The sequence below is a fragment of the Anser anser genome (assembly GCF_964211835.1).
Source record: "Anser anser genome assembly, chromosome: 3".
NCBI classification, from domain to species: Eukaryota; Metazoa; Chordata; class Aves; order Anseriformes; family Anatidae; genus Anser; species Anser anser.
This window is the reverse complement of record NC_139722.1, coordinates 69,672,329-69,697,862: the sequence shown is the minus strand read 5'-3', so window position 1 is coordinate 69,697,862 and position 25,534 is coordinate 69,672,329. Positions and strand designations below refer to the sequence as shown.

Here is a 25,534-nt window from a genome sequence, read left to right as displayed (position 1 = left end):
AGCAAACGCATCAGCGTGCTGGTAGATGGTGACTGTAAAACTCACCTACCTGCTCCTGTTCCCTGGAACTAGTTTGCTTTTATTCCTTGCTCCTTTCTGTTTCCTGCAGTTTATTGTTGCCTAACTGAAGGGAAGAGATGTCCTGAATAAACAGCATTTACTGTGAGCCTTAAAGAAATCAACTGTGCTGTTATGTGCACGAGAACTTGTGGCCATCAGATGACTTCAGATGCGTGATATTCAACACAAAAGGTCGTGACTGTTTATGCAGAAGGTGGTAGATTTTGTGGACTTCCCTGACAAAGGACAGTGTGAATGTAAAAATTCACATGAGTTGAAGGGGAGACCAGAGAAATTTCTGGAAAAGAGTTCCAAATAGAAAAGCTGCTGCAAACCAAGGAAATCCCTTGAGCTGAAAATGGTTGGAAGCTAGAAGAATGCTGGGATGAAATACAGTACATGCTTGCTATGTTCTTACTGTCCTCAGCAATATGATCTTCCTGTACTGAGTTATTTTTCCTTACTATTCATAGTCTCATTTTGTATCAGCTTTTAACCCCCAAAAAGTCATACCCTGAAGGAGGACACAGTGTCTGTATAAAAGCAGTATCTGAAATCTTTAACCCTAGTGCTTATAAAAGGAGGTGGTGAAGCCAAAGCAGGTTTGAAATCTTATTTAAAATGGGAGAAAAGACAAGCAGAAGGGCAATGAAATTGGATATTGAGTTTCAGGTTCCTCACTGTTGGCTTCTGTCTGCATACTAAGAGAGGCTAGAACATCTTTTTTTTTTTTTTTTGAAATACTAGTTGTTATAATGTGTAATGACTGTTGTCATAACTCTTTTGAAAAATTTGGGCTAGCTCTAGTGCACTGGGCTTGAGTATTAGTAACAGCCAAAACAAAAACTGGTGCTCTGCTGTACTTGCACTGCAGCTACTTTGCTGCAACCAGACTGTTTGCAGCTTTGTGCTCTACAGCACGGCTCAAATTCTCTGGTTGTGTTATGATGCGTTACACCACAATATTGAATCAATTTACGTTTTTTTTTTTTTTAAATCACTTTGACTATCTAAGTCACTGGGCTGTGCTGGGTCCTACTTTTTTTCTCAGCTGCCAACAGGGTGTCACCTGGATGTGCCTTTCAAGCTTCCTCAGGTAGGTCAGTGGAGTGGAGAGGGGAGTGGGCAGCAGTGGCTGTTGCTGCCTTGATCTCAGGCAGTGAAGGGTGGTGACAGGCAGACTGTGCTGGACGCTGTGAAATGTTTGAGTACAGTAAAATCTGCTCTTCTCCGGAGTGGTGTTTAAATCAGAGATCACAAAAGTTTGCTATTAACTGGTACAATGACTTGTTTTTCAGATACCCAGCAGTTCCCCTGGTGCTCCGGCTGGTTGGTGCCTAGTCAGAAATTGCTGCTCCAGCCATCTGCTGGTTATGTCCCTTTAATCAGTGCAGCAGGATATTGTGGCCTGAACTGTTTAACCTTGAGCTTTGGAAAATAGTATGCTTTTTTTTTTTCTTTCTTAGAATGTGTTGATGATCCCATTTTTAAATAATTACTTTTGCTTTTCTGACTCAGTGGTAATTCATTCTTCATTCTGAAGCAGTTAGGAAGTGTAGCACTTGAGTTTGGTGCACTTTTTGCTTTTGTATGAAAAGTTATAAAGGCCGTATCATCACTTATAAACACTGTGCACATATTAAATAACCAGCTATGAGTAATATAAAATAATGAATGCAGCTTCCATGGAACAATCTAATGTGATGTCATGAGGAAAATCAGGTTGTTTCTTTAAAGCTCTTTTGAATGCTAATGGTGTAACTTATTTCTAAATTGATGTATCAAGTTGAGAAAAATCTGAAACAATCCGAACATTTCTAAAGGAGCAAAGGTGCCTTGTTAGAGCAAAGAAACAAGGTGTACTAATTTTCTGTGCAGTTTAGTGTAAGTATTCCTCTCAGATGCTATTTAAAACAGGTTGGAGATTACCTGGTTCTCGCAACATTTTTTTTAAAAAAGTGTTTACATTTAAGCTGTGATCTGTGACTTGACCGTTAGCCTGAATTATAGCTGAGGTTTCATATCCAGAGTAAAATATTGCCAGTGAAGTTTTTAACTCTGTGATTCTCAGCTTTATCATGTTTACATCACAAACAACCATCCCCAAATTGCACCACAAACGGAGCCAAAGGTAGAACACATGGATGCCATAAAGCATCTCAGCATCTAGCTTTCTGATTAGAACAAAATCTTTTTTTCCTGTTGCATTGCTCTAAATTGTTTACTTGCAGCACAGTGCAGCAGCGATGGGGCTGGAGTGCTGCGGTTGGCATGGCTGAGCAGGGTGGGACGCATCCAGGGCGCTGGCGCCTCCCCAGCTCCTGCGCTAGCAATGTTCGGCCTCCTTGTTCTGCCCACCTGCATTTTCCCAGAAACAGATGAACCTATCTGTTTAGCTTGTTGCTTGTCATACCTGATGGCTTTTCATCCTTTCTAGTTGGATGTTGGGGCTGCTGAGTTTTAAAGAGTGGATTCTTTGAAAGACTCCTCTCTCAGCTCTTTGTTTTCCTGCAGTTCACGCACTTCACAGCCCCTAGAGAAGCCATTGCAGGTTTAAATTCTCTTCTCATCTTCAAGAAGAGTTGGACTGCCATTATCGCTCTCAGAGAAGACCCGGGATAGAGGATACACTGTGATAACTCTGTGATCCTGTAATCATGTGTGAGCATGACCTGGAGTGAAAATGTAGAAGTCCTATTCTGTAATTACAGATGTTAGGTTTATACTTTGCATCTGCTTTTTCTAGGTCAGGCATGATAGCCATTGCTTCTCTTGGGATCTCTTTATGGGAAGACTTTGTCACCAAACAGAACAGTCAATTTTTGTTAAAGCGGTTACTGCGTATTAAATTACTGTTCAGCAGTACTTAGGGCATCCTAAAGTGATGCAGTTATCATGGAAGTTGTTATCCTAGGAAATCATGATATAAATTAGTTTCCTTTGCCAGTCTCTTTCTGGGCTTGGGAAAGTTGTTTGTGTGTTGTGTTTTTTTTTTAATGACTGTTATGTGATAGTCATATGATTACAGGGTTTGTAGTGTTCTCCAGACTGTTGTGTGGAAACACGAACGACAGAAAGATCTCCAAACTTCTGCCAACTGCACAGGGTTAATATATAGAAAATGAGCGAAAGTAGCAGTTAAAGTTAATCTTTCTGTCAGTGTTAATATTTGATTTTACTTACAGTAATAGGATGTAAAATACATTTAAGTACTTTAAAGTCAGTTGTTTCTTAAAATAAAATCAGTTTTCATACCCCCAAAAGTGCTTTTCCCTTTTTGAGATTTCCTCCATATTTTATCTTGCTGTTTTATTCAAGTGGCGTGCTAAAATTTGTTTTCAGATTCATTGATTTCCCCCTTCTCAGCCATTTTTCTTCCAAAACAACTTTAAAGGACATTGAAGGATAAGAGGGAAAAATTGATTGCTTACGGCCAGTTAGAGTGAACTGCAACTCTTAAGATAAATTAGATTGTGAAGGTTACATTCTTTCTTCTTGAGGTGAGTGCAGCCTTAAAACCAAGAGATCCAAAGTGGTAAAAATAAAGATAAGAGGACTCTGCCCTTTCAGCTACAGAGACAGCACAGGTACCTCCTAGTTATTTACTGCTTTACTCTGAAGAACTTTGACAAGTACTATATAGTTAGCAAATTAATGACTGCTAATATTAATTAATATTAATTATCACTTAAGTGTTGTATTTTTTTTTCCTAGATCTTTTAGTCACCTAATTATATGTCTGGCAGTAATTTTGGGCTATGCCAGTAACAATGGAAGCGGGCTGAGAGGCCTTGATATATCATAAATTTAGAGAGATTAATAGAGAGAAAAACTTAGCTGTTAGGTTTTGCTTTTTTAATTGGCTCCCTATAGTTTAATTTAGCTTAAAAAGGGGGAAATTGCTGCCTGCTGACAGACAAGAAGGGAACTAGCTTTGAAGTTTTATGAGCAATAAAAAATTAATAGAAACTTTTTGCATGTTTGAGTGATACGTCAAACGATTGAAGTCAACTTGAAGAGTCAGCAAACTGGCGGCCTGGTTACAGCACTACTGAAATACTTTCTGACCGCAGAAGGCAAAGATGGGGAAAGGTGGGAGATTTGGTCCTGTTGTATTATTTCCAGGTCCATTAACAGTCCAGGCGAAAGAGTGAACACGTAGGAGGCTTTTAGTCTTTAAATTAAAACCGCATTATGTTCTGGTAGCTGTTTTGGTCAGAACATGCTGTAAAAACTGATTGTGTAGTTCAAGACATGAAAAATTAGCGAATCCTTTGAAAATAGCAAATGTTCTTAGTTGTGGCTTTTGTGGAACAGTACTTAGTATAAATGCCATTACACACATCTTGGCAATGGTCCCCACAATACGTATTTTATAGAATAATTTAAAATGGACACAACTTCCAGGTGCAATGCACAATTTTCTTTTCATATGCACAGAATGCACTCTACTTCAAGTGGTGGAAGGACTAAGAAATAATTAAATGTGTAAGAGCCTGAATATAACCTCTAGCCTAGCAAGTCTGAGTCTCGTGGTTCACCAGAGAAGACAAGCAGTCCAAGTTATTTGGGTTCTGTTATGTCTAGTTTCTGTCAAGATAGTTAGGAACCACATGCTTCCTCTCAAGTCTGTGTTTGTAGGATGGGTTGGTTATCAGTTTCTGTAGTTGTAGTTTTCACTGCATAAAAATTTTGTGTTGATGGTTAAGTCTTATCTCATGAGAGGCTCTGTCTTTCACAATAAAAAGCAATATTTTAAGAATCGTGTAAAGAATGAGGCTAATCATTAGGGAATTTTGCCTAATGTCTGGCCAGGAGATGGTTCTGTCTAGTCATGTCAAAAGCAGGCCAGCATTTCTAAAGCTGGGATGTCCTGTCTTGAATGTTTTTCAAAATTAAATATATAGTTCACAGGCAGCAGGAAATCCTTGAGGAAGACAGGACTCTGCTGTGACTCTCACAGAAAGAGAATGGCTGCATTTCAAGGTTTGTCCCTGTTGAGGATCCCTACCCAGTGAGATAGTCTTGGTTAAGATTAGATCCCAACCCTAGGAGCTGTGTAGTCATTCCAAAGGAAACATAAGAGGGCCTGTTTAGGGCCATAAGTGTAATTATGCATAAATATGATTTTTTCTCTCAGATTTTTTCCCCCACATTTGAATGCTAGCAATATAAGTTCATTTTATTTAAAAGCTGTCTGAAGCTTTTGGAAGTCATAGGCTTTCTACTTCCAAAGAAGTGGCAGCGTTAATTATAGGTGCTGGTCTGCTCTTATGGCAGCTGGCTTTCAAATAGGAATTTGAAGGTGTCCAAGAATTGCCCCCTCCTCAACCTGACTATACAAGTATTTTGTGAGCTGCTAAAACAGGCAAAGTATTTTAAAGACCCATTCCACTCACAGCTGTTAGCCAGAATATCCCCCCAGAAGACAGAAAATTTTCTTGAGTTTGAAGTCCATCATAAATTAGTTGCTTACATCTCTACTCAGAAATAATTATGAAAAATATCCTACTTTTATTATAAAACCATGTGTTTCTTTTTTTTTAATGCAGTTTAGTCCTGCTGCTTGTCATCCCCTCTCATTTCCAGCTCTCAGAATTAAAAACCAGCAGCCCTATCTTTTCATACACCTGGACCCATTTATTTGGACTCCTGTGTTAACAGAGCACTGTCCTACCAGCCCACAGAGAGGTTGGTTCTTGCTATTTAAGGAGCCATAGGTGAGTGCAAGGAGCTATATGGCTGAGTTGCATTGCAGGATTTGAGGTTTTAGGTTGCATCTTGAAATGATATACAAATGAGATGTATGAATATAAGTATTTGGCTAGTTGTACATTTCTTGATAACGTGCATTTAATGAGGTGCTCAGAATTATTTTAAGTATTTTAAGTAAAAGTGCCGAAGGAGAACAGTGCCTGCATTTCATATGGCCAGGTCTAATGTGGTAGAGAACTTGAGTTACTGTGTTACAGTCCTTTTAACTTTTACTGCAAGATTGTAAGCTTCATGACTACAGCTAACATAGCAAGGACTGATAGCTTTTGAAAAGGTCTTAGGTTTATGCCTGACTTTTTCTAGTAATAAAGTTTGTTTACTGCATAAGCTTGCTAGTTTGGAAGTGTATTGAGAGTAATGATTTTTGGCCTCCTCCCAAAGCTAAAGTTGCTCACGATGATCTGAAAAGTTTTATTTGATGTGGAGAAACAGCAACTGGAACTCACAATGCATCCTTCATGGTGCAGTGTGTTTCTGGGGAAAATGCTCTGTGCACCAGTTCCAGAAACTTACATGTTAAGTCTGGCTTTCTGACTGAGAAAGAGTATTTCTAAATACAGTGGTGCCTCTACAATCTTTTATCATCAGCTGAACCTCCAAAATAGAAGGACAGCCTATGCATTTATCACAGACAGCAACTTGCTTATCTCTTCAAGCCTAGCTAGAATCTGCATTATTAATACAACAGCTCCAGTCCGTTTTGTCACCTTTCAGGCAGACAGTGTGCAGCTGTGTCTGATACTTACTGTCACATATACACATAGTTATGCGTGCACAACTGGATATGACCTTCTTTTTCTGTTTAAATGGAGGACAATTATATTTCCATACCTAAAAGAGATGAACAAGTCTCCTATAAGAAAAGCATGTTATTTTAAAGCTTGCTATTTTTTTTGTCTTACTGTCTCGGATATTTTTTTTTTTGCAGTGGTTTTATGAGAGAATTGTAACAGAAATATCATTATGGTCATAATGCTTTGAGGGAGGTTCTGCTTCATGAGGGAGGTTCTGCTTCATGAGGGAGAGGTGTATTCATGTGCAGAAACATGGATACATTTCAGATCATGACTTCGGATTTAGAGCACAAAGCAATGCCAACAGCACAAGCTTGTTCATGTGTCTTCTGCCACACCACCTTCTTCTTGCCGAGGACAGCAACTGTGCACATCAAACACAGCTTTGGCTTCAGCTGAGGCTGTGTAGTGAGGGGTCTGGGAGAGCGAGCCAAAATGACCAGAATCACCACACATTTCTAAGTGTGTGTTGTGTGCTCCTTTTTATGAATAGACTTGAGATGAGGTCGAGACTTCGTTTAGAGAGCAGGTAAATTCTTCATGTGTGCTCTCCTCCACCTTGATTTGTTTTTTTCTTTTTTCCCACAAGCCCTGATGGGGAGCCCTGACACAGCTATTCTGCATTTTCTGTGTTTGAGCAAATACTTTTTAAATGAAAAGTTTATTTATTTATTTATTTATTTTTAACTTTGTATTTTTTTCTTCTCTTCCACTGTGGAGATGTCAAGCCTGTATTTAAGTCTTTAAAGTTTTGATGAGAATAAAACTTGGTGTACAAGCTTTTAAAAGTTGATGAATTTAAAAGCCATGGTGTTATTGCTGTGACTGAAGTAATTTTGATACCAAAACTGAAGCAGGCTTGCACTTATCTATGGTGGGAAAATGTCACTGTATTGTTGTTGCTTCTAAATACAGACAAATAATGTCCTTTTATAAAATTGTCAAAGTTTATAGGTGTATTTACTTTACAGCTACTTTTATAAGTTACCCACACCCTTCTCTGAATGTGAATAAAGGAACTGGAAAGGACACACTGATAATGTCATACCAGGAAATCTTTAATGTAAAATACAGAGAACATGGACAGGGTGGGGGGCAAGTAAAAAGCTTGAAGGGGTAAAAAAAGCATATTGAAGGTAATATGTAGAAGGAAAAAAATGTTACCTTTGCTTCTGTGCCTTATTTACTTTTTTCTTTTAAGTTTGAGGATAAATGATACAACATGGGTTGCCTTTGACATAAGTCAATAAACACATTTGTAAGCTCTGATATACAGGGTGACTCCTTGGTTCCATGTTTGAGCCTATGTAATTCTTCTAGAAATGAATGTGAATTAAAAACCAGAAGAGGGAAACAAATGAACAAACATGTCTTGCAGAGCTGAAAGTACTGCTGTTGACCAGACTAGACCCTGCCTAATCTTTTTCTGCTAAGTCATAGATTCTGGCAAGTTTCCTCAAGTCTGGATGTATTTTGCAGACTTTGTGTGTTACTAAGTAATGATATATCAAAATCCAAGTTCAAACATTTCAGCCTGTAATTATTTTTACAATCTGTAGAGAAGCACAACAAATTGATATTTCAGTTTATATATTGCATATTGTTCTTCTTACAATATGTTCTGTATATGGAAGTAGCTTTTCCACTTAAATGTCAAATTCTGCTACTGTGTATTTCAGGTAGAACATGTTTTAACAGGTAAATGCTATTTCTACTCAATCACGTACAGTAACATTTGTTAACTTATTATCAGGATATTGTCACCTTCTAACTTTTTTTTTTTAAATCAACAATATCTTGTAAAGTCTTGGTTCAAAGTGTTTAATCTAACTTTCACGTGTAATGCTCCTGCAGAAGGGGACATCCTCATCTTAACCAAGTTTATAAAGAGCTGCAAAATCATTACGTATGAGGCATTTTATATTTGCAGGGGATTATATGAATACTTTTGGTACCTTTTTCCTTATATAAAGTGAAAACTTAAAATGTTAAGTAAACCTAAGCACTTTCCATATGGTTTTGATTGTAAATGTTAATTGATTTTTCTTCAAAGCCCAGTGTTAGATTTTTGGTGTCCACAGCAGTGATTCTTTTTGTCAGTAAAAGTAATACATCCTGGATTTGATGCATAGGCAGAAAGGTGTTTTTTCTTTTTTCTTTTTTTTTTTTTTTAATTTTAGTTTTTGGTTTAAAATGAGTTCTGCTTTAGCTCAGGAAGATACGTGGACTTTCTGATGGGAACAGTAAATACTAAATCTCTGTCTATTGGAAAGATCACTAGAAGTTTCTGAAGACTGTAAGGACTGCAGTAGTTGTTCAAGCCCATTTTCTGCATAATGTGTCCTTGGAAGATGAAAATGTGAATTGCAAAGGTTTTTTCCTACTATATCATACTTTAGAAGGAGATGTAGTTTTTAAAGCACAAACTTATGCTGGAGAATCAGGCATGATAAAGACAATTTACCCCTACTTATGTCACCAGTCATTTTTCTAGACTGAACATGTCAGTGTATTTAGATTCCAACAGTAAGCTTTGAAGAGAAGGTTGTCACCTTCAGACAGGCACTTATGGACTGTGTAAGTTGAACAGATCAAGATCCTTTTGTCTCTTGGTATAACGTAGGCTTTCTGACAGTAAATCATTCTCATGCCTTATTTTGCACTCTTCACAATTTTTCAGTGTTCTTTTTGAAATGTAAGTGCTAGGGCTTGACTGTATTTGAGTCCTGCCCCTCTGATTTCTCTTGAGGTAATCATCATTTCCGTACTGTCACTCGATTAAGATGTTTAGGATTACTTGTAAATAAGGGAAAACTGGTCTTGTAACAATTTGGAATTAAACAGCACAAGCAGAAACTTGACGGGGTTAAATACTGCCATGTTCCTAAAATAACTTGAAAGGTTACAGAAGAAAGCTACTGTCTCATTAGTAGATTACACACTGTTAGGCTTAGGCACCCAAGTAAAACAAAAGTTGACTTTATTTATTTCCCACAAGAAATCCTCTTGGAACAGCCTATTCTGTACTCCTAGTTGGTGCAGATGTTAGGAATTCCTTTCTGCTGACATGGAAGAATGGCTAATCCAGGTCAGTCAGTACCTTGTAATTAATGCACGTTTTTTTTCATCTTAGGTAAGAGAAAGGGAGCAATCACTCATTTAAAGCTCTGAGCTGGTCTGAAGTGATTTTGAAGGTTTTGAATGGAGTTCAGGTTGCAGAGTAAATAAAACTGCACAAAACTACTAAATAACAGAAACCTCTATTACATAAAATGTTTAAATGCAGATTTTTTGAGGGGAGTTGGGGGGGAGGAGGGACTTTTTTTACTCTTTCCTTTTCTCTCTTTTTGTTTTTCCTCTCTGCACTTCACAGGCAAATGAGATCTTATATTAAATAGCCATCTTTCAGGGTGTTTGAAGGGGTTAAGGGAAAGCAAGATATATAAAAGCTACTTTGAGCTCAGTTTGTTACCTTGAACTTCGGATGCTGTTGATATAGCAGACATCTATGATCACAGGTATTTTAGCAGATTTATAATCTGAACTATGAATGGCCAGATAGGAAATGATCCTGTAATTAGGGGAAACAGTGCTGAACCTGATGACTTAATGTCTCTTTAAATCACAAAGTTGTAGCTGTTAGTCTTTAACTATCCTGAGGTCTTTTCTCAGTACCTTGGCAGAGTACTTTAAAGCCCTGATAATCAGATTGGCCGAGCATTAGAAAGGAGAGCAGGTTTCAGTGTTTCTAGTTTCCTTTCTACTTCGCCTCACCAAAGAAGTGCCTCATGGCTGAGAAGCATTGCTTCAGTAGAGCAGGAGGAGAATATACTGATATCTCTGCTTTAAATAGATACCTGCCTGCCTTTCTACATATATGTTGTGTTGAAAATATCAATAACCATGCAATGGAAAGGTTTTAGGTGTTTCTGTATAAACGTCAATGAATCTAAACACCAATCAAAGCTTGATAAAGAGGTCGGATCTTTAAATTGAAGGGGGGGGAGGGGGCATATTCCAAAGAAAATAATTCTAGCTTACTTACCAAACAGATGGGAAAGGTCTTCAGTTCTTGTGTGTGAGCCCAGAACTTTTTTTTTATTAGTATGAAAACGTTATGAAGCTCATTCAAAAGTGAAATGGGTTTATCTGAGTGGAAACTTTGAAAGCCAGGCTCATAAGTCATCAGTGAAGGAATTCCTAAAAGTCATGCAAGAGAATTCATTTTCAAAAGCAGTCAAAACAAACAAACAAAAACCCTACCACTTTCATAATGTTATACAGTTGTGTAGATTTAATATGTGTATGTACAAATGAGTAGTTTGAAGAAGCAGAAATACTAAGTGTGTTTTTGCATAGTATGTCTGTTAATCTTCCTCATACGATAGTGATTAAAATGATGTATTAAAATAATGGCTCATAAATTTGTTTATGGACTCAGTCCTAATTATGGGTTACATTGCCAAAAGTTCCCTTTTTCTTCATTCAGATTCTCCAAGCAGGCTATTCTTACTAAATATTTGTGATATTTAAACCCTTTACATCTTTTCACCTGCTCCCCTCTATTGCACGTTCCCCCCCCCCCCCCCCCCCTAAAATGTACTCAATTCATTGTAAATGATGGACGCATCTCTACATCTTGTTTTTCTGCAAGGATCTGACGCTTTCTTTTGTGATTTCAGGTTGCATACCAAATTGTAATTTAAAACTGCCAAGATTTCTCTGTATTAATACTGGATACTGAAAGCAGTATACTGTTAAATAGTCTGGTGCACCAAATGTAGGGGTATTTGAAATGCCACTTGAAATAAAGGTGGTGAAGCACTGTATATTTACCACTATGTTTAGTTCTACAGTTAGAATTGATGCACTCTTTTGGCTAAAAGTGCTAAAGAAATTGCCTTTAACTCTTAATTTTCTGCTTAAAACATGTCTCTTTTGAAAGACTATTACCTTGCCCTGTAAGTTGAGTAATTTAGGCTGATCAGTGAACCACTAGCTTTGAAAACACAACAAAATCTGAAGAAACTGTGTCCTGAGGCAAATACACACCAAAAATCTACTTGTTATCTTTGGGTCACACTCAGTTGGCCGACAGTCTGTCCAAGTCCCTGCGGCCACCATTGTTGAACTCTGTCGCTCCTTAACCAAGGCCTAATCTCCAAATTAGTCATTAAGAACTTAGGCTTTTGTCTTAATTCGCCATGGGATGGTTAAGCAATCTGTGAGCCGGTTGGAAGCAGTCATCTTTGTACGCTTACGTAGACCCTGTTCTATTTCCAGTTTGTTTACGTGATTTTCCAGGACTGCGTAGAAGACTCTGACTTTCAAGGTGCTTTGTGTGGAGGAAGGAAGATATTACTGCATGCATTTGGTTAAGACTGGGGCCCAGCTGAAAATCCTTTATAGTACTTGCATTATTACATACTGCGTTTCCCTCTTCCTGTATCCGGTGAGAGGCTCCAGCAGCACAGCTGGATTTTGCAGAGGTACCCGCGTGTGCGAGGAGACCTCTGAGTTGGTGCTGAGTCACACCAGGAGGCTCACGGGCTCGTTTTGGGCTTGTAAAGACAACTGCCCTGTTGTATGACTGGCACAACACCTTAATATCACCGTGCTGTGTCCTTGTGCTGCAATATGATTATGACTGGTAGCACACAGTAGTCTGCTGAAGCTCATTCAATGTATTTGAAGATGCTCTGAGACGCTAGAGCAACACTTTGTGTTTGAGTGAGATGTGGAGTGGAATGTCCAGGAAACTTTTATACTGGATATGCCATTTCTCTGCTTAAAAAATGAAGAAAGTTTTTAAATGTTTCCTGTAAGCTGTGCTGCTAATAAAAGTGATTCTAGCACTAGTATATACAAAACAATCTTAAAGTGCTTATTGCAAGAGAAACCAGCATATTTGGACTCAGTACTGCAAATTTATCAGAACAATGCATTTAAACAAGTGCATAGGCTTAAGTGATTGAAGTGTTGCATAGATTCAGAGAGGCTGACATGCCCAAGGCTAGGCACTTGTGTTTGTTTTCTTACATTGCAGGAGAAAGGGTATGATTTCATGTTTCATCTTAGCAGGTAGGAAGGAACTGTAGTTTGGTATTCATCTACCTTTGCTTGCTTTCCCATGATATTTCAGGAGCAAATTCAGCAGGAAACAGTTTATTATTATTGTTTTTAATACAAAGTGCTTAGCCATCCCTGAGCCAACGTGCCGTGGAGCTTTGCTGTTAATCATCCATGTCAGTTATAAACATTACGCAGGGAAAACCATATTCAGTGCAGTGGATTTGCCCAGCACTTATCAATGTGGAGGCTGAATTCAAGATTAATTCAGAGTTGAGTAAAGTGTTCTGCCTTGTGTGCATTTAAGAAGTGAATTTAGTTCATTTTCCCTCTCTATTTCATTAACTCTGTGCCGATGAAGTAATGGAGCTTATGGAATCAAGCAATAAAAACATGCTTCGCCTCTGAAGTAAATGAGGGGTTGTTCCTCTTCCAGCCAGGGCAATGTGATACTTCTAAGGCTGTGTTGCATAAGGATGTAAATGATAGCTGTACACGGAACCACACGCACGGCCTGCGGAGCAGAAGAGATGTTTTCATTGGCTTGAGGGCTAGGCTTTGAAATCTGCGTGTGCGTACTTCCTCGCCTGTAATACTTAAACAAGTCTCTGACTTGCCTAAGGATCCTGATAGGAACTTGACTGTATTATAGGCAACCCATAAGGAGGAATGTTAAATTATCTTGGGGGAATTTCCTCATTTTATTTTTTTTTCCATTCAATACTTAATGTTTCATTGTGCCTACCTCCTTTCTCTTCCTTGCTTGCCAGCTCTTATCCTGAAGCAAAAAGAGAAGCTTCTGTCAATCATGTCTTTACAGACTAGTGCCTCTTCGCTGCCACAAGGCTCTTTAATGACTACTGCTACTATTGTTAAAGGAAGTGTTTATTTGCAGCTGGAAAAAGGTAAGTTCTGAGTAGAACAGAAAACTGAGGCTTCAGTATCATTTGTAGAAGAAAGGCAGGTAGCATTTTATTGAGAGATTAAGCTGTCCCAGTTTGGAGGAGTCATACATCAAGGGGGGGAAATATATATATTTTTATATATATATATTTCCTTCATATATATATATATAAAGTAAATACCCAGGAATATATATATATATAAAAACCATATATATATATATACACATATATATATATATACACACATGTATATGTATATATATATGTATATGGTTTTTATATATATATTCCTGGGTATTTACTTTGAAAACGCATCTATAAAGGGTGGAAGAAAAGAGACCCTGACCTTACTTCAAGGGTTGAGAAGTGACATAGAGGAGTGCATTTGTACGCTGCAAATAAGTGGGTTTTTCATGAAAAAGTGATACTTCTCAAAGTACTAGGATTGTATATACCACTTCTTTGGTATATATATTGTTTTGTCTGTGTATATACAGTGCAGTGCACAGTTTAGCTTATCCTCCAGACAACGATAATTAAATTAAACCTGTTATTATAATTTGTGCTTTCTAAAGCTGTACTCTTTTCTGTCTGAAGCAGTGAAAACAGCAGCTCTGATTATAAGGTGTATTCTCAGTGGATTTCTTTTTTTTTTTTTCCTGGCAGTATTTGCTCAGTGGTTGATATAATCCTGTTTAAAATTTTTTGCTTACTCGAGCATGTTCTGTCTGGCTATCGTTATTTCATCATTCATTCATAACTGAGAAACTTAATACTGAAATCAAACAGCTTCAAACTCAGACAAGGTTTTTTGTCATTCTGTTTGCATCTCACTTTGTGCAAATAGGTAGTACTTTTGTTGTCTGTTCTGTAGCTAGCAATTGCATTGAAAGCATTTTAAGCTAATTTTCATACAGAGTCAACATTCTGTGGTTAGAAGGGCTTAATTAGTTCAGATACCTTTAGTGCTGGTGTACCTCCTTATCTTGAAAGCAGTATCCACTAACTAATCCTTTATTTGTGTTGAGCTTTGGAATTTCCCTTGAAATGCCTTTTTGCAACCTTGCAGTATCAGTGGGAAGTGAACAGTCTGTCAGGTAAAAAGTGAGGTTGCAGGTAATCAAGTTGTTAATATATGTTAATACAAGTTTCTTCTCACTGATGGCAGACTGGGTGCCTGTGATTAACCTCAGAAAGAATGCTAATGTTGTGCTTATTCCTGATGTGGTTTATTACCCTCTGCTGTACCATTTAAAAAAAAAAAAAAAGAATCTTTTCTTGTATTTATGCATGGGAGGACTGAATTTGTTAATCAAATGTCCAGGGCTATGTTTTCAGTGCTAAAAAGGGAATTGTTAAACCACAATAGCTAATTTGTGATAGCAATCTCAGTGTGAAATCCTAGTGGGCAGGTAGATTTTTTCCTCTAAAGCAAGTTGAGATCACAGTGTATTCTCCAATTCAGCTTGAACAAAACAATAGCCTGTTTCTTCTGTCTTATGATGATGGAACCAACTCAGCTTTACTATCTTGGCATAAAAAGGTATCATTTTATTTTGTTTTTGGTAAATGCTTAGACCCATTGTAAAATGTTCTTTCAGATTACAAGAATAAAGGTAATCCTAGAGAATCCTGATAGAGTTGACTGAAAAAGAAAATCTGTAAAAAACCATTATATTCTATTTCTCAGGTTTCTGGTTTTATAATAGTATATGATTGCACTTGAGAGTATCATGTCATAGGAGGAGAAAAGGAATATGTCAAAAGTTACTGCTTTCTTCTCTCTGCATTGTGAGTTTTAAAGCTTGTGCATTGGACCAGTGTAACTGAAATACCCCTGACAAACTCTGTCCACTGTTCTGCTGAGGTCTAACTACACAAGCTAAAAAAGAATCTTTGTCCTGGTCATCAGTTTAAAGAAAAGAAAGTTGGGAGCTGAAGTGCAAATGTGAGGTTTGCAGTAAAGTGGTGGAGAGAGTGAAGACCCTGGGAAGACAGTGCCAGAGGCGTCCATGGAAGGTTCTGTGGATTTGGAGATCTGTGTGGTCATCATGTTGCATGTGGTCATGATGTCTTACAAACTCTTGTCTCAGTGACCCGAATACACAGAAATTCTCTCCCCTTCCCCTAGATTTCAGAGGTGGCATTTTCCTATAAATTTTGTAGCACACCCCTTTCTCTGACTCCCGTTGCCATAGCTGGAAATTCAGTCATTCCCAGCGCCATGCAAGGAAACTGGGAAAACCAATGCCCCAGACCAAACCCTTATAACATGTATTAAGGATATTTTACAAGTGGTCATCTTATGGTGGAGGTTGTTCAGGAAAATTTATCCCTGATGCATGAGACAATACGAGTGTACAAGTAGAAAGAAGAATAACCATGAAGTTTTTCTTATGGATAATAGTTGTCTTGACCAGAGCCTGAAGAGGCTCAAGAAAGTATTCATGCACACTTAAGTGTGTGTGGAGAAAGAGAGATGATCTGATCCAATCTGTTAGTTCAGCTCATTTTAAACTATGGCATGTATTTGTGTGAGGAGGATTAGGGGTCAACTTTCTTTAAGCTGCTTTGCTATCCTCATAGTGTAGACCCTAGTAGTTGCATTCATTCCAAGGGTTAACTACACATAACACATCAGTCAGCTGTCAAGACCTTGGATGTTTTAACTGACTGTGATTGCCCAGGCTCTGGCTGGCAGAAGAGTGCAAGTCAAATGTGGCTTTAAACCCAGTAAAAGCAAGCGCAAGAATGTTGTTTCTGCCATGAGTTTAACACGTAATGGCAATAGAGAATATGCCTGCTCAGAGGCATATAACTCAGCATTCAGGGTGGACTTGTTTAGATCAAAAGGGAAACTTCACCAAAAGACTTGCTCTGACCTTAAGAGGCCAACTATTTTTTTATTTTTATTTTTTGAATGTAACAGTTCTGAATTTAATGCTGATCCTGCTGGAAGACTTGAAACGAGAAAAATGAACAAACTCCAGGGGAAAATCAGAAACACAGTAATTCTTGGTATCCAGTCTCTTGTGGAATGGAGTCAGAGATCTTTGTTTTTTATCAGAAAAAGGGTCATACCCTTATCAAGCATTCCCTCCCTTCCTCATCCCTCCCAAAAGGTACAGTACTCTTAATTAGTTTTGGCAGAGAAAAGCTATGAGGAAGTCAGGGAATATGTTTTATTTTATAGCATTATCAGTAGTCAGAATTAGTTCTTAACCTAAAATTTAAAAGATGTATTTTTTAAGGATATGTCTACAGCAGTTTCTGTTCGTTTCCACTTCTTTAGCTTGTACAATATAAACAGTGTGATTAACATGATCCACGAAAAATGCAAAAATGCATGATTAACTAGAAGAAAAGTGATTATATTTTTAAATAAATGCTTAAAGCTAATTATTTGCCTGTTTCTTTACAAAATCAGCAAGCTTCTCTGTACATTAGCCTGATGAAATGGTGGCCATCCTGCTGCTCCGTTTGCACCTGTGTGTTGTAGCTGCCCACTGGGGTTGTTGCATGACTGGATCAGTCTTCTCGTCAGTATGGATATTGGTGCTACCTTTAATATGTTGGTTTCTGGTCTTTCAATTTATTTGGGGGAATCCCAAATTGCAATTTTACTTTTTGCTGCAACATTCCTCTGTAAAACTATCTACTTAAAACAAAATGAAACAAACAAACAAACAAACAAAACACTGTGTAGGATAATACCATCCACAACAAAGCTAGGATATAACTGTGGTCTAGGCAAGTATAGTGTCTGTGCTCTGTAATTGTAATGGAAGGATTTTAACTTAAAAAATAAATAAATAAATATGAGTATTGTTAGTGAAGTAATGAGTTAATGGACATGCAACTTCTAAGTAGATGTGTGTAGGATATGTTTGATAGTTGTGAGGAACTGTGCTGAAGAAGAAGGGTACAATTGCTCTGACCTTCATTCTTTGCTTACAGGAACAAAGCTAAGCATCTGTGATAAAGATAAAAGCGGCCATTGCTGTTTGAATTGGGGCTGTTATCGATATTTGAACACAGTGGCCAAATCAAAGGTTGTTAAAAATTGGTGAAACTCAGATCTGGGTCAGGCCTAATGGTTACTTGACAGAGGTAGTTTCTTTTTTGATACACACAGCTGAAATTCAAAGCCTTCCTCCTCCAAAATTTTCAGGCATATTAGAAAGGATCCTGACATACCTCAAATAACTCCTTTTTGGACAAGTGTGATATAAAATCTCCAAATACTTGGGTGCAGGTCACAAAAGGAACAAATGTGCTCCTGGTCTCCCAGGAAGGAGCTGAGAACACAAACCATGTATTTACGTGTGAAATTGGGCTCAAGAAGATATGGCCCCTGTGCTTAGTGCTGCCTGAGGGAGAGAGCTGGAAGATGATTAAATTAGTTTTCTGTGTGTCTGTACAGTGACTATGACTGTTAGCACTAGGTCAAGTTCATTTTCCTTTTTTTTTTTTTTAATCAAAATCAGGTGCAGAACTGAGAAGTTAAAAATAAAATAAGTTGCTGTGGTGGCAGCGAGAAACAAGCTGCTTCCTTTGTTCCTTCCCCTTTGCCATCACACCTCCTTTCCCCATTATCCAACCCTAAAACCTTCAATTATTTGTCTGATATTTGAAATTGTGAAACTGTTCCCACTGGTGCAGACCTGCCAGTACTAATTAAATTTCAGGATTGGTCAATTATTTCTTTTTAAAATTGAGCTTTGTAAAGCATATCTGAAGATGTAATTACCATTATCTGTCTAGGGACCCTGGCTCCCTCCATACTTTAATACCATTTCTTGGGAGTAAATTTATTTCATCTTTAATTCACACAGCTTTGAAGTTTAACAAGAATTAATGGAAAACCTGTGTTAATTAGTCTTTTGCCACTTGCAAATTTCTTATTTCAAACTTTGGTCATAATGCATGAAAACAGGGATAGGTAGTTTCCTTGGAACTTAAATAAGATGCTGCCTCCCAACCCTGCCCACCAAAGTGTTTTATGTAGGTTTGTGTGGTGTGTTTTAATAAGCGCAGGGAAGCGTGTAGCTGGTGATGTTCAGAACTGCTGAAGTTAGTTCACTGTATTTTCCAGGAGTCTTCTTTTAAATTTACTGTTTGGCGTGCATGGAATGACACGTCTACTGTTTGACAAACATGTATAGAGCAATAAATTGTAGCTGTAATTCATACATACTGCCCTCCAATACAGCTACAATTTAACTTTTAATGCTAGGACAATTTCAGGTAACATTTTGACTCTTAATGAATACTTTATACAGATATGTATTGCACTACCAATAATATAAGCCATAGTGAACATGATCAGTGATAGCAGCCAGTATGAAGTGTTTTAAAGGATGTGTTAAATACATCATCTGATGTGCCATGCCCATTGAATATCTGATTTATACTTCTAGGACCAAAACTCTTGTACATTTTGTAGTTTTAGTTCTATTTAATGGAAAAGTCAATGTTGGTTATTATTGTGCATACAGCGAATGTCAGTAGCTGGCTCCTTATAATGCGTGGCTCTCTGTCCTTACCATTGGCTTATCAAATAGCATTATTTGTATGTGAAACTAATACATTGCATAAAGCGTGAGTTTGCCTTTGCTAGCAGTGAGTTTTATCTACCTTCGGGATTTCTGCTCACTTTATCTTAAGAGTCTCTCTTGATTTCCTTGGTTAGTTTATATCTCACATTAGTTACAGAGTTAATTCTTTGCTGCAGACTGAGTCTTATATTTAAGTGTGGCTTATGTTCAAAAGGATGCTTTTGTTCAAAATAGCCTTAGAAAAAAGAAAAATTTTCTTGTTTGTGTAGTTGCACATCAGCAATGTTTTCTTTCTTTTGTTTTTGTTGCTTCTCTTTCTAAGGACTTTCAAGCTTTCAGCTTTGGTTTTGGAAAAATAGTTCTTTTAAAATAATAGGAAGCAAACCAAAAAACAACACCCCATAACTGTGTTGGAAGAAGTGAAAATGTAGCATTCATTTATACTCTGGGGAAAGAAGTTAGGCTGGTATATTTTACTCTGTTTTTACTAGAGAGATGCGCCTGTATGTGGTTTCTGTGGCTTTGGTGCTACTTGGTAACTTCACTAACTTAACTGTGTCTCTAGAAGAGAGAAGAAAGGAGATGTCGAATATGTAAATATACGTGTGCATTGCAGAAGAATTGTTGTTTGTTTTTTCTTGTTGCTGTTCTTAAATTTTCATAGCTTGCTTAGTGTCCAACTAATACATTTGATCTCTTGCTGGAAAAAAAATACTTTTCATCCTGTAACACTTGACAAGATTATTTCAGTGCAGGTTAGTGATGCTGTGTGTGCATGGGCGGAGGGGGGGATGCTACTATTTTAGGAAAATCTTTTCCATCAGTCTGTCATGCAGTCTGTAAAGGGAGCTTAAGTCTTAGCCATAGTGCAAATAATTTGCCAAGCAGCATTTCCCGGACAGCTTATGGAAAGAAATTCTGGAGGATTCCCAAATTTAAATAATCAAAAGATACCGCTTGGTATGTCTACAGCTTTCTGGAACTGGAGTGCAGAACTGGCCGTGGAATAAATACTCGGCACCCTGAACTGCCTGAGGAGGTTGCAGAGCAGCAGACATGGAAAAAGAATTTTCCCAAAAGTTAAAACCTTATTCCTCTTTGAGGCCTGCAGTGATGGCAGGTGTCCAGCTGTGGTATCAAAACTGCGGTTTTAAAATTGGAATGAGAGGGTGGCTCTTAGCCACTTGCTAATCTTGTGCTGAACGTCTCCAAGAGAGTTACCAGTTACACTGCTTCACAAGTGCAGAAGTAATCCCGGGGGGGCTTGCTCTGCAGACGTGTTTCTGGACAGCAGCACTCCTAGAGTGTTTGAAAACAGCGGTAACTAATTAACTGCTGGAAATTAAATTTATTTGTTGGGCTAAGTGTGATACACAGTGTATATGGAGTTGTGCCTTCAGTGAAAATGAATCTGCATGTGCTGTAGGATGAGGTTTTGGGTAAGTGTTTCCTTGTCTTTTACCTTTTCCATCTTTCTTGCTTTTGCCTGCATCCTCTGAAAAGAAGGAACTGTTTGTAGTAGACCCTGAAAACAGAGCATCTTTTATTTAAAAAAACAAATCAAGCACCTTAAAAATCTGGTAATACAGTTTTGTAAAAATTTGTGGCATTTTTTGGGGTTGTTGTCTTTGTTACTGGCCACCTACGTAAGTGCAGTACAGAAAGCACTTAATGATTGTTGAGTAATTTAAGATAGGAAGCATACTGTGGTACATCATTGGATTTCTAAGGTAATTTTAATTTCCAAGAACTAAGTAGCAAGAAAAACAACTAATAACAATATCCTGTATTTTTATGCCAAAAGTTCTCTGCGGAGGGTTTTTCCTAACTTGGTCATTGAGTGCAGCACAGCTGCCACGATCAGTCTCTTTGGCCATTGCAGCTTGCTTGTCTCAGTGTGTGTACCTCTGTCTTCTCAGTGATGTTACAAAATCCTTTAATTCACCTCCTAAGTGGCAAGTCTGAACTGCTGTGGGGTTGTTTTGGTCATTGTCATAATTGCATATTGTATGGATTGGCAGAGCTGTACAAGAATTAAAGCTATGTTACGACTATATTATTGCTGGGCATTTCATTTGCCATTTCTCTTGAAATCTTCAAAGAAAAAGAGAAAGATACAGAGACAAACTGCACATCTGGGTGTTTCAGATGTGCTTTATGCTGAATTTTCATAGAAACCATAAATGCAAAGTATGCTTGATTTTGTTTCAGTGTAATGCCTTCTTGTTTTAATGTTGTATTGCTAGTGTTTTGCACAGGGGCATGTGGGAGCTAAGTAGTTGTTTTCTTTAGTCCAAGATCTGGCAGATCATGGTCTCAAGTACCACTCTAATTTCTTTTAGATTTGCTTTCTCTAGAAATTGCCATCTATAGGGGAAAAAAAAGTTAATTTTTCTAAAAGCTCAGAAGCCTTTTCCCTTTAACTTGCAGGTTTTCAGGGAAATAGAATTACAATGCATTTATCCTCCCGTGATTCAAAATAAGTTCCTTGTATGTGCTGGTGCCCATATAAGCACTCTACAGAAGATGAATTGCAGTGAGGTTGCACTTCTTGTTGTGGAGAGAAAGTGGGAAGAAAAGAAGAGGATGCATTTAACACTGCCCAAAGGAACCAGCTCTAACAGGAGATAAACATTTCCAAACTTTACCTCTGAAGTCAGAGGTTTACTGTGCAAGTCAGTTTTGTTGGAATCAGCTGATGGGAAGTGATGTCTAGCCAGAAATTAACGTGTTGTGTGTGCATGCGTCTGTGCACCCGTGCTGTTAGATCTCACAGTTCTGCCTAAATCCCTGTGACTGTGTGCACCTGGAGCTAAGTGTACATTTAAGTGTACTAGAGGATGTGGTCGGGAGTAGAGGGGGTGGAAGCATGAGGTAGGTCTCTCTTCTATCAAATTCTTTTTTTTCATGGTTTTTAAATAACCCACAACATCCCCCAAAGGTGCCATGACAGGTAAGGGATCAGGCGTGTTGAACCTGGGACAGCTTGTGTAGCTCCAGAGTGCAGCTATCTTAATTCCCCCAAGCGCTTCCAAATGCTTTGGTGTGGTGACAGAGGGGACAGTCCTGTTCCTCTGGGAGCCTCTGGGCCACGTGCTCTTGCCTCATCCCTCCTTCTCGTGAGGGTGCTTGTGCAGTTACAGCTTGAGCAGAGGTCTGCTGCAGGTGAGCACTGAGCTGTGTGACCACAGGAGGATGGGTGCTGTTGTGAAAAGTGGGGTTGGGGTTAGGTGTTCAGGGTGAGAGGGAGAGAAGTAAACCCACGGGTGGGCTTAAAGTGGATTTAGAGTAGCTGTGAGGCAGTCTTGAGACCAAACTGGGTTGAAAATTAAGAACCTAAATATATTTTTCTCACTGTCTATGATATCTTCATATTAGCATTTAATCCTCTTGCGAGGGTTTTGACCAGCATATAAAACAGATAAATATTTCATTGTGGCCTATGTAAAAGAGTAAGAAAATACTTAGATTATTTAAAAACCTTTTTAAAAAGCTACTGTTTCTGTGCCTTTTAAAATAGGGCGAGAAAAAAAAAGCAGATGGTAAATGCATTATATGATCATTTTCTTCATGGGTTAATCTCCTGAATGACAAGTAAATATTTGGGGAGGGATGCTACCTGTGTGTGATTGTTTTCATAGTGTTTATAAATATACTTGAATCATGTTTGCTAGCAATGTCAGGGTACCTAGTGTATTTCTACAACCGTGTCTGGGTTGAAGAATGGTCTAGATAGTACATGTCCAGTTATAATCTCTTATAGCTTTTCTAATTCATTTATTTTTAAATCCTGGTGCTTTCTACTGCACTGAATGCTTGCTGACCTTTGATTTCTCTTACTGGAGGATGGGGAGGAAAGAAGAAAAAGAGGTGTCTTAGGAAATGCTTTTTCCCCACTCAGACAGGAAAGGTAGCTTACCTTGTTAGTCTTATTTGGGTTTAAAGGGTGCATGTGGAGGGATGGGGAGGAGGGGAAATACAGATTATATTGCATCCTTCACACAAGGCAAATGTTAAAAGCAAAGTATCAAATATTTAGGAGTATTACAGGTTTGATGCAACCTGCATAATAAATATGAGGCTTAAAAATGTCTGTGGTTCTTGCTCAACAACCTTTATTCCATTAAATGTTTTATTTCTAATACTCTTTTAATAATGCTTACTTAAATTGAATATTTAATACAAAGCATTTTGCTTTGTAATTAAAATTTATATACTGAACTATATATCCATTAGGATTTTTTCATCCTACTTAGACATCATCCAGTTTTCACAGATTGAAAAGTATTCATGCAGCTGCTTACTTTTTGCTAGATTCATTTCATCCCCTCCTTTATTTCCATTTTAAATCAACACCAGATAATTGGTTCAGTAATGCCTCTCTCTTGTGATCTGGAGAGTTGAGATTGTCAGCTACTTTTGTACAGCTGGAAAAAATCTATTTGTTCATTTCTTAACCTTTTGACACATCTGTTTTTACAACCCTGGTTGTTTTTGATGGGGAGTTAAAATACAGAATAACCACTGCAGAAGGAAACATCTTTTGTTATGAACAGAGTGTAAACTGAGCCTAACGCAATGGGAGGGTAGCATCCTTGCAGAAAAGGCTTTTACACACATGTGAAAACCCCAAAGTAAAGTTCCTTCTCTTCCCTCATGTGACTGCCTGTTGAATTTTGATTTGTTGTAGTAAAAAGTGAATTTTTAAAGTTTTATTCATGTATACTAGACACATAACTGTACACATTCATTTGAAATCAGTGTAATCACTGATCCTTTACTATAAAGGCAGGCTCAACCAAGTCAAGACCGTCTTTCCTTATGTTCATGGCAGCAAGCGAGGCATGTCTCAGAAGTCAAGACAACTGATTTCCGTGTGAAGATACTAAAATGCCATTGTAATAAGCAGGCAAATTCAGGAGTTTAAAGCATTCACAGAGGAATCGGTTTAAAGGATCTCTGTGCTGTTTTCTGATGGCATACTGTCTTCAACCCTGAGCTCAAGGGAGTTCTAAATCACTGGTGCATGTAGGTGCTGAAGAAAGAAGTAGTTTATCTATCTTCCACCTAATGGTATTATATCCATCAAGCCTTTAGGCTTCAGCAGCTTAACACCAATCCTGCTTTTATTGCACTTGGGAAGCATAATGTTATAGCAAAGCTACTTGCCCTTTTCAGTATCTTCCCAGTAAAAGTGGAGGTTTGTAATAATGTGGTGTGACAACAGGTCAGATTTTCATCCTCCTCCTTTCTACCACAAAATATACGTGTATTATGCAGCAGAATGCGTTGTTAATATTTCTTGCCTATCAGGTAAATACATGTGTGAAATTGAAAGATTTTTTTTGCCTCTCCTGTCATAAAAATTATGAGTGTGTTGTAGTGCCATAAAACACGGCACTGGTTAGATATCATGTGTGCAAGATAGCTTTCAAGCTAACTAAGTTTCAGAGAAGATAAAAATCTGTCTGCTGCAGCAGAAGTACATTATGGACATTAATCCTGTTCCTGACTCTGGGCTCACTAGTTACTAGCGGGCTGTGCAGGAGGAGAGCCAGTCTTGTGCTACCTCTGGGGCACTGGCAGAAACTACAGTGTTACCTTTGGGCTGCTGCAATGGAGAAAGTTGAACGCTGCCTTGTATCTGAATTCATTTCTACGTGATGTAGACAGGTTTTTGTGATATCAAAATGGTTCACAGCCTCTTTAGGCTTCTGCCTAATGAGGGTTACATATATCAGTGTTCCTAAAAACAACTACGAAGAGCTATGGCAGATGGAAATGAGGGTGTGCATTGCTTTCTTTATGGAGTAACTAATTTTTTTTGTAGTCTGTTAAAATCAATGAGTTACAGTTGTTTTCACAAGCTAAATGTCTGGCTCAAGGGCCTGTTCTCTAAAGCTACTGTATTCCTTTAGCTTCCCCTTGCCTGAAGTCCTGAGGGCTTAGCATTGACAAGGGACATGAAATGTGGAACCCCTCAGCAAAGGACTGTTTTATATTTGGTCCTAAATGCCCTGATGATATGTAGAAACCTAGGCAAGAGGACAGTCAAAGTTACCAGGGTAACTGCAATGCTAAGACTTCATTATGTGTAACCTCTACCTTTACCGTGCTGCTTTACTCATATTTCTTAAAATCCTATGAAATGACTTCTATGCAATCAGCATCAGCTTTCCAGTCAAGAATACACATAACTGAGTAATGATATCAGATAGTCTGGAGAAGGGCAAATGATAACTTTTTTGTTCACTGTGGGTTGTTCATTTTTTATATTTTTTTATCTAACCAAACTCATGAGATGGACTCCAGAGTATTAGCTGAAGTAAGGCTTTACACTCCTGCAGCAGCTCATGTTCCGAGGATGGAAAAG

At 38.1% G+C, this 25,534-nt stretch overlaps 1 protein-coding gene across 15 annotated transcripts in view; it reads left to right on the top strand.

Annotated features, from left to right (window-relative positions):
- Window positions 1-25,534, top strand: part of PLEKHG1 (pleckstrin homology and RhoGEF domain containing G1) — a 159,729-nt gene that overhangs the window by 68,720 nt on the left and 65,475 nt on the right. For 8 of the 15 annotated variants that reach the window (XM_083828434.1, XM_083828430.1, XM_083828436.1 and 5 more), the window contains one exon: window positions 13,469-13,603. The exons of 6 other annotated variants lie outside the window; for them this stretch is intronic. In XM_083828434.1, the coding sequence (XP_083684560.1) occupies window positions 13,469-13,603 (135 nt within the window). Of the gene's footprint in view, window positions 1-13,468; window positions 13,604-19,954; window positions 20,601-25,534 lie in introns of those variants that run through there. One more of the 15 variants, XM_083828428.1, reaches the window with a different exon arrangement.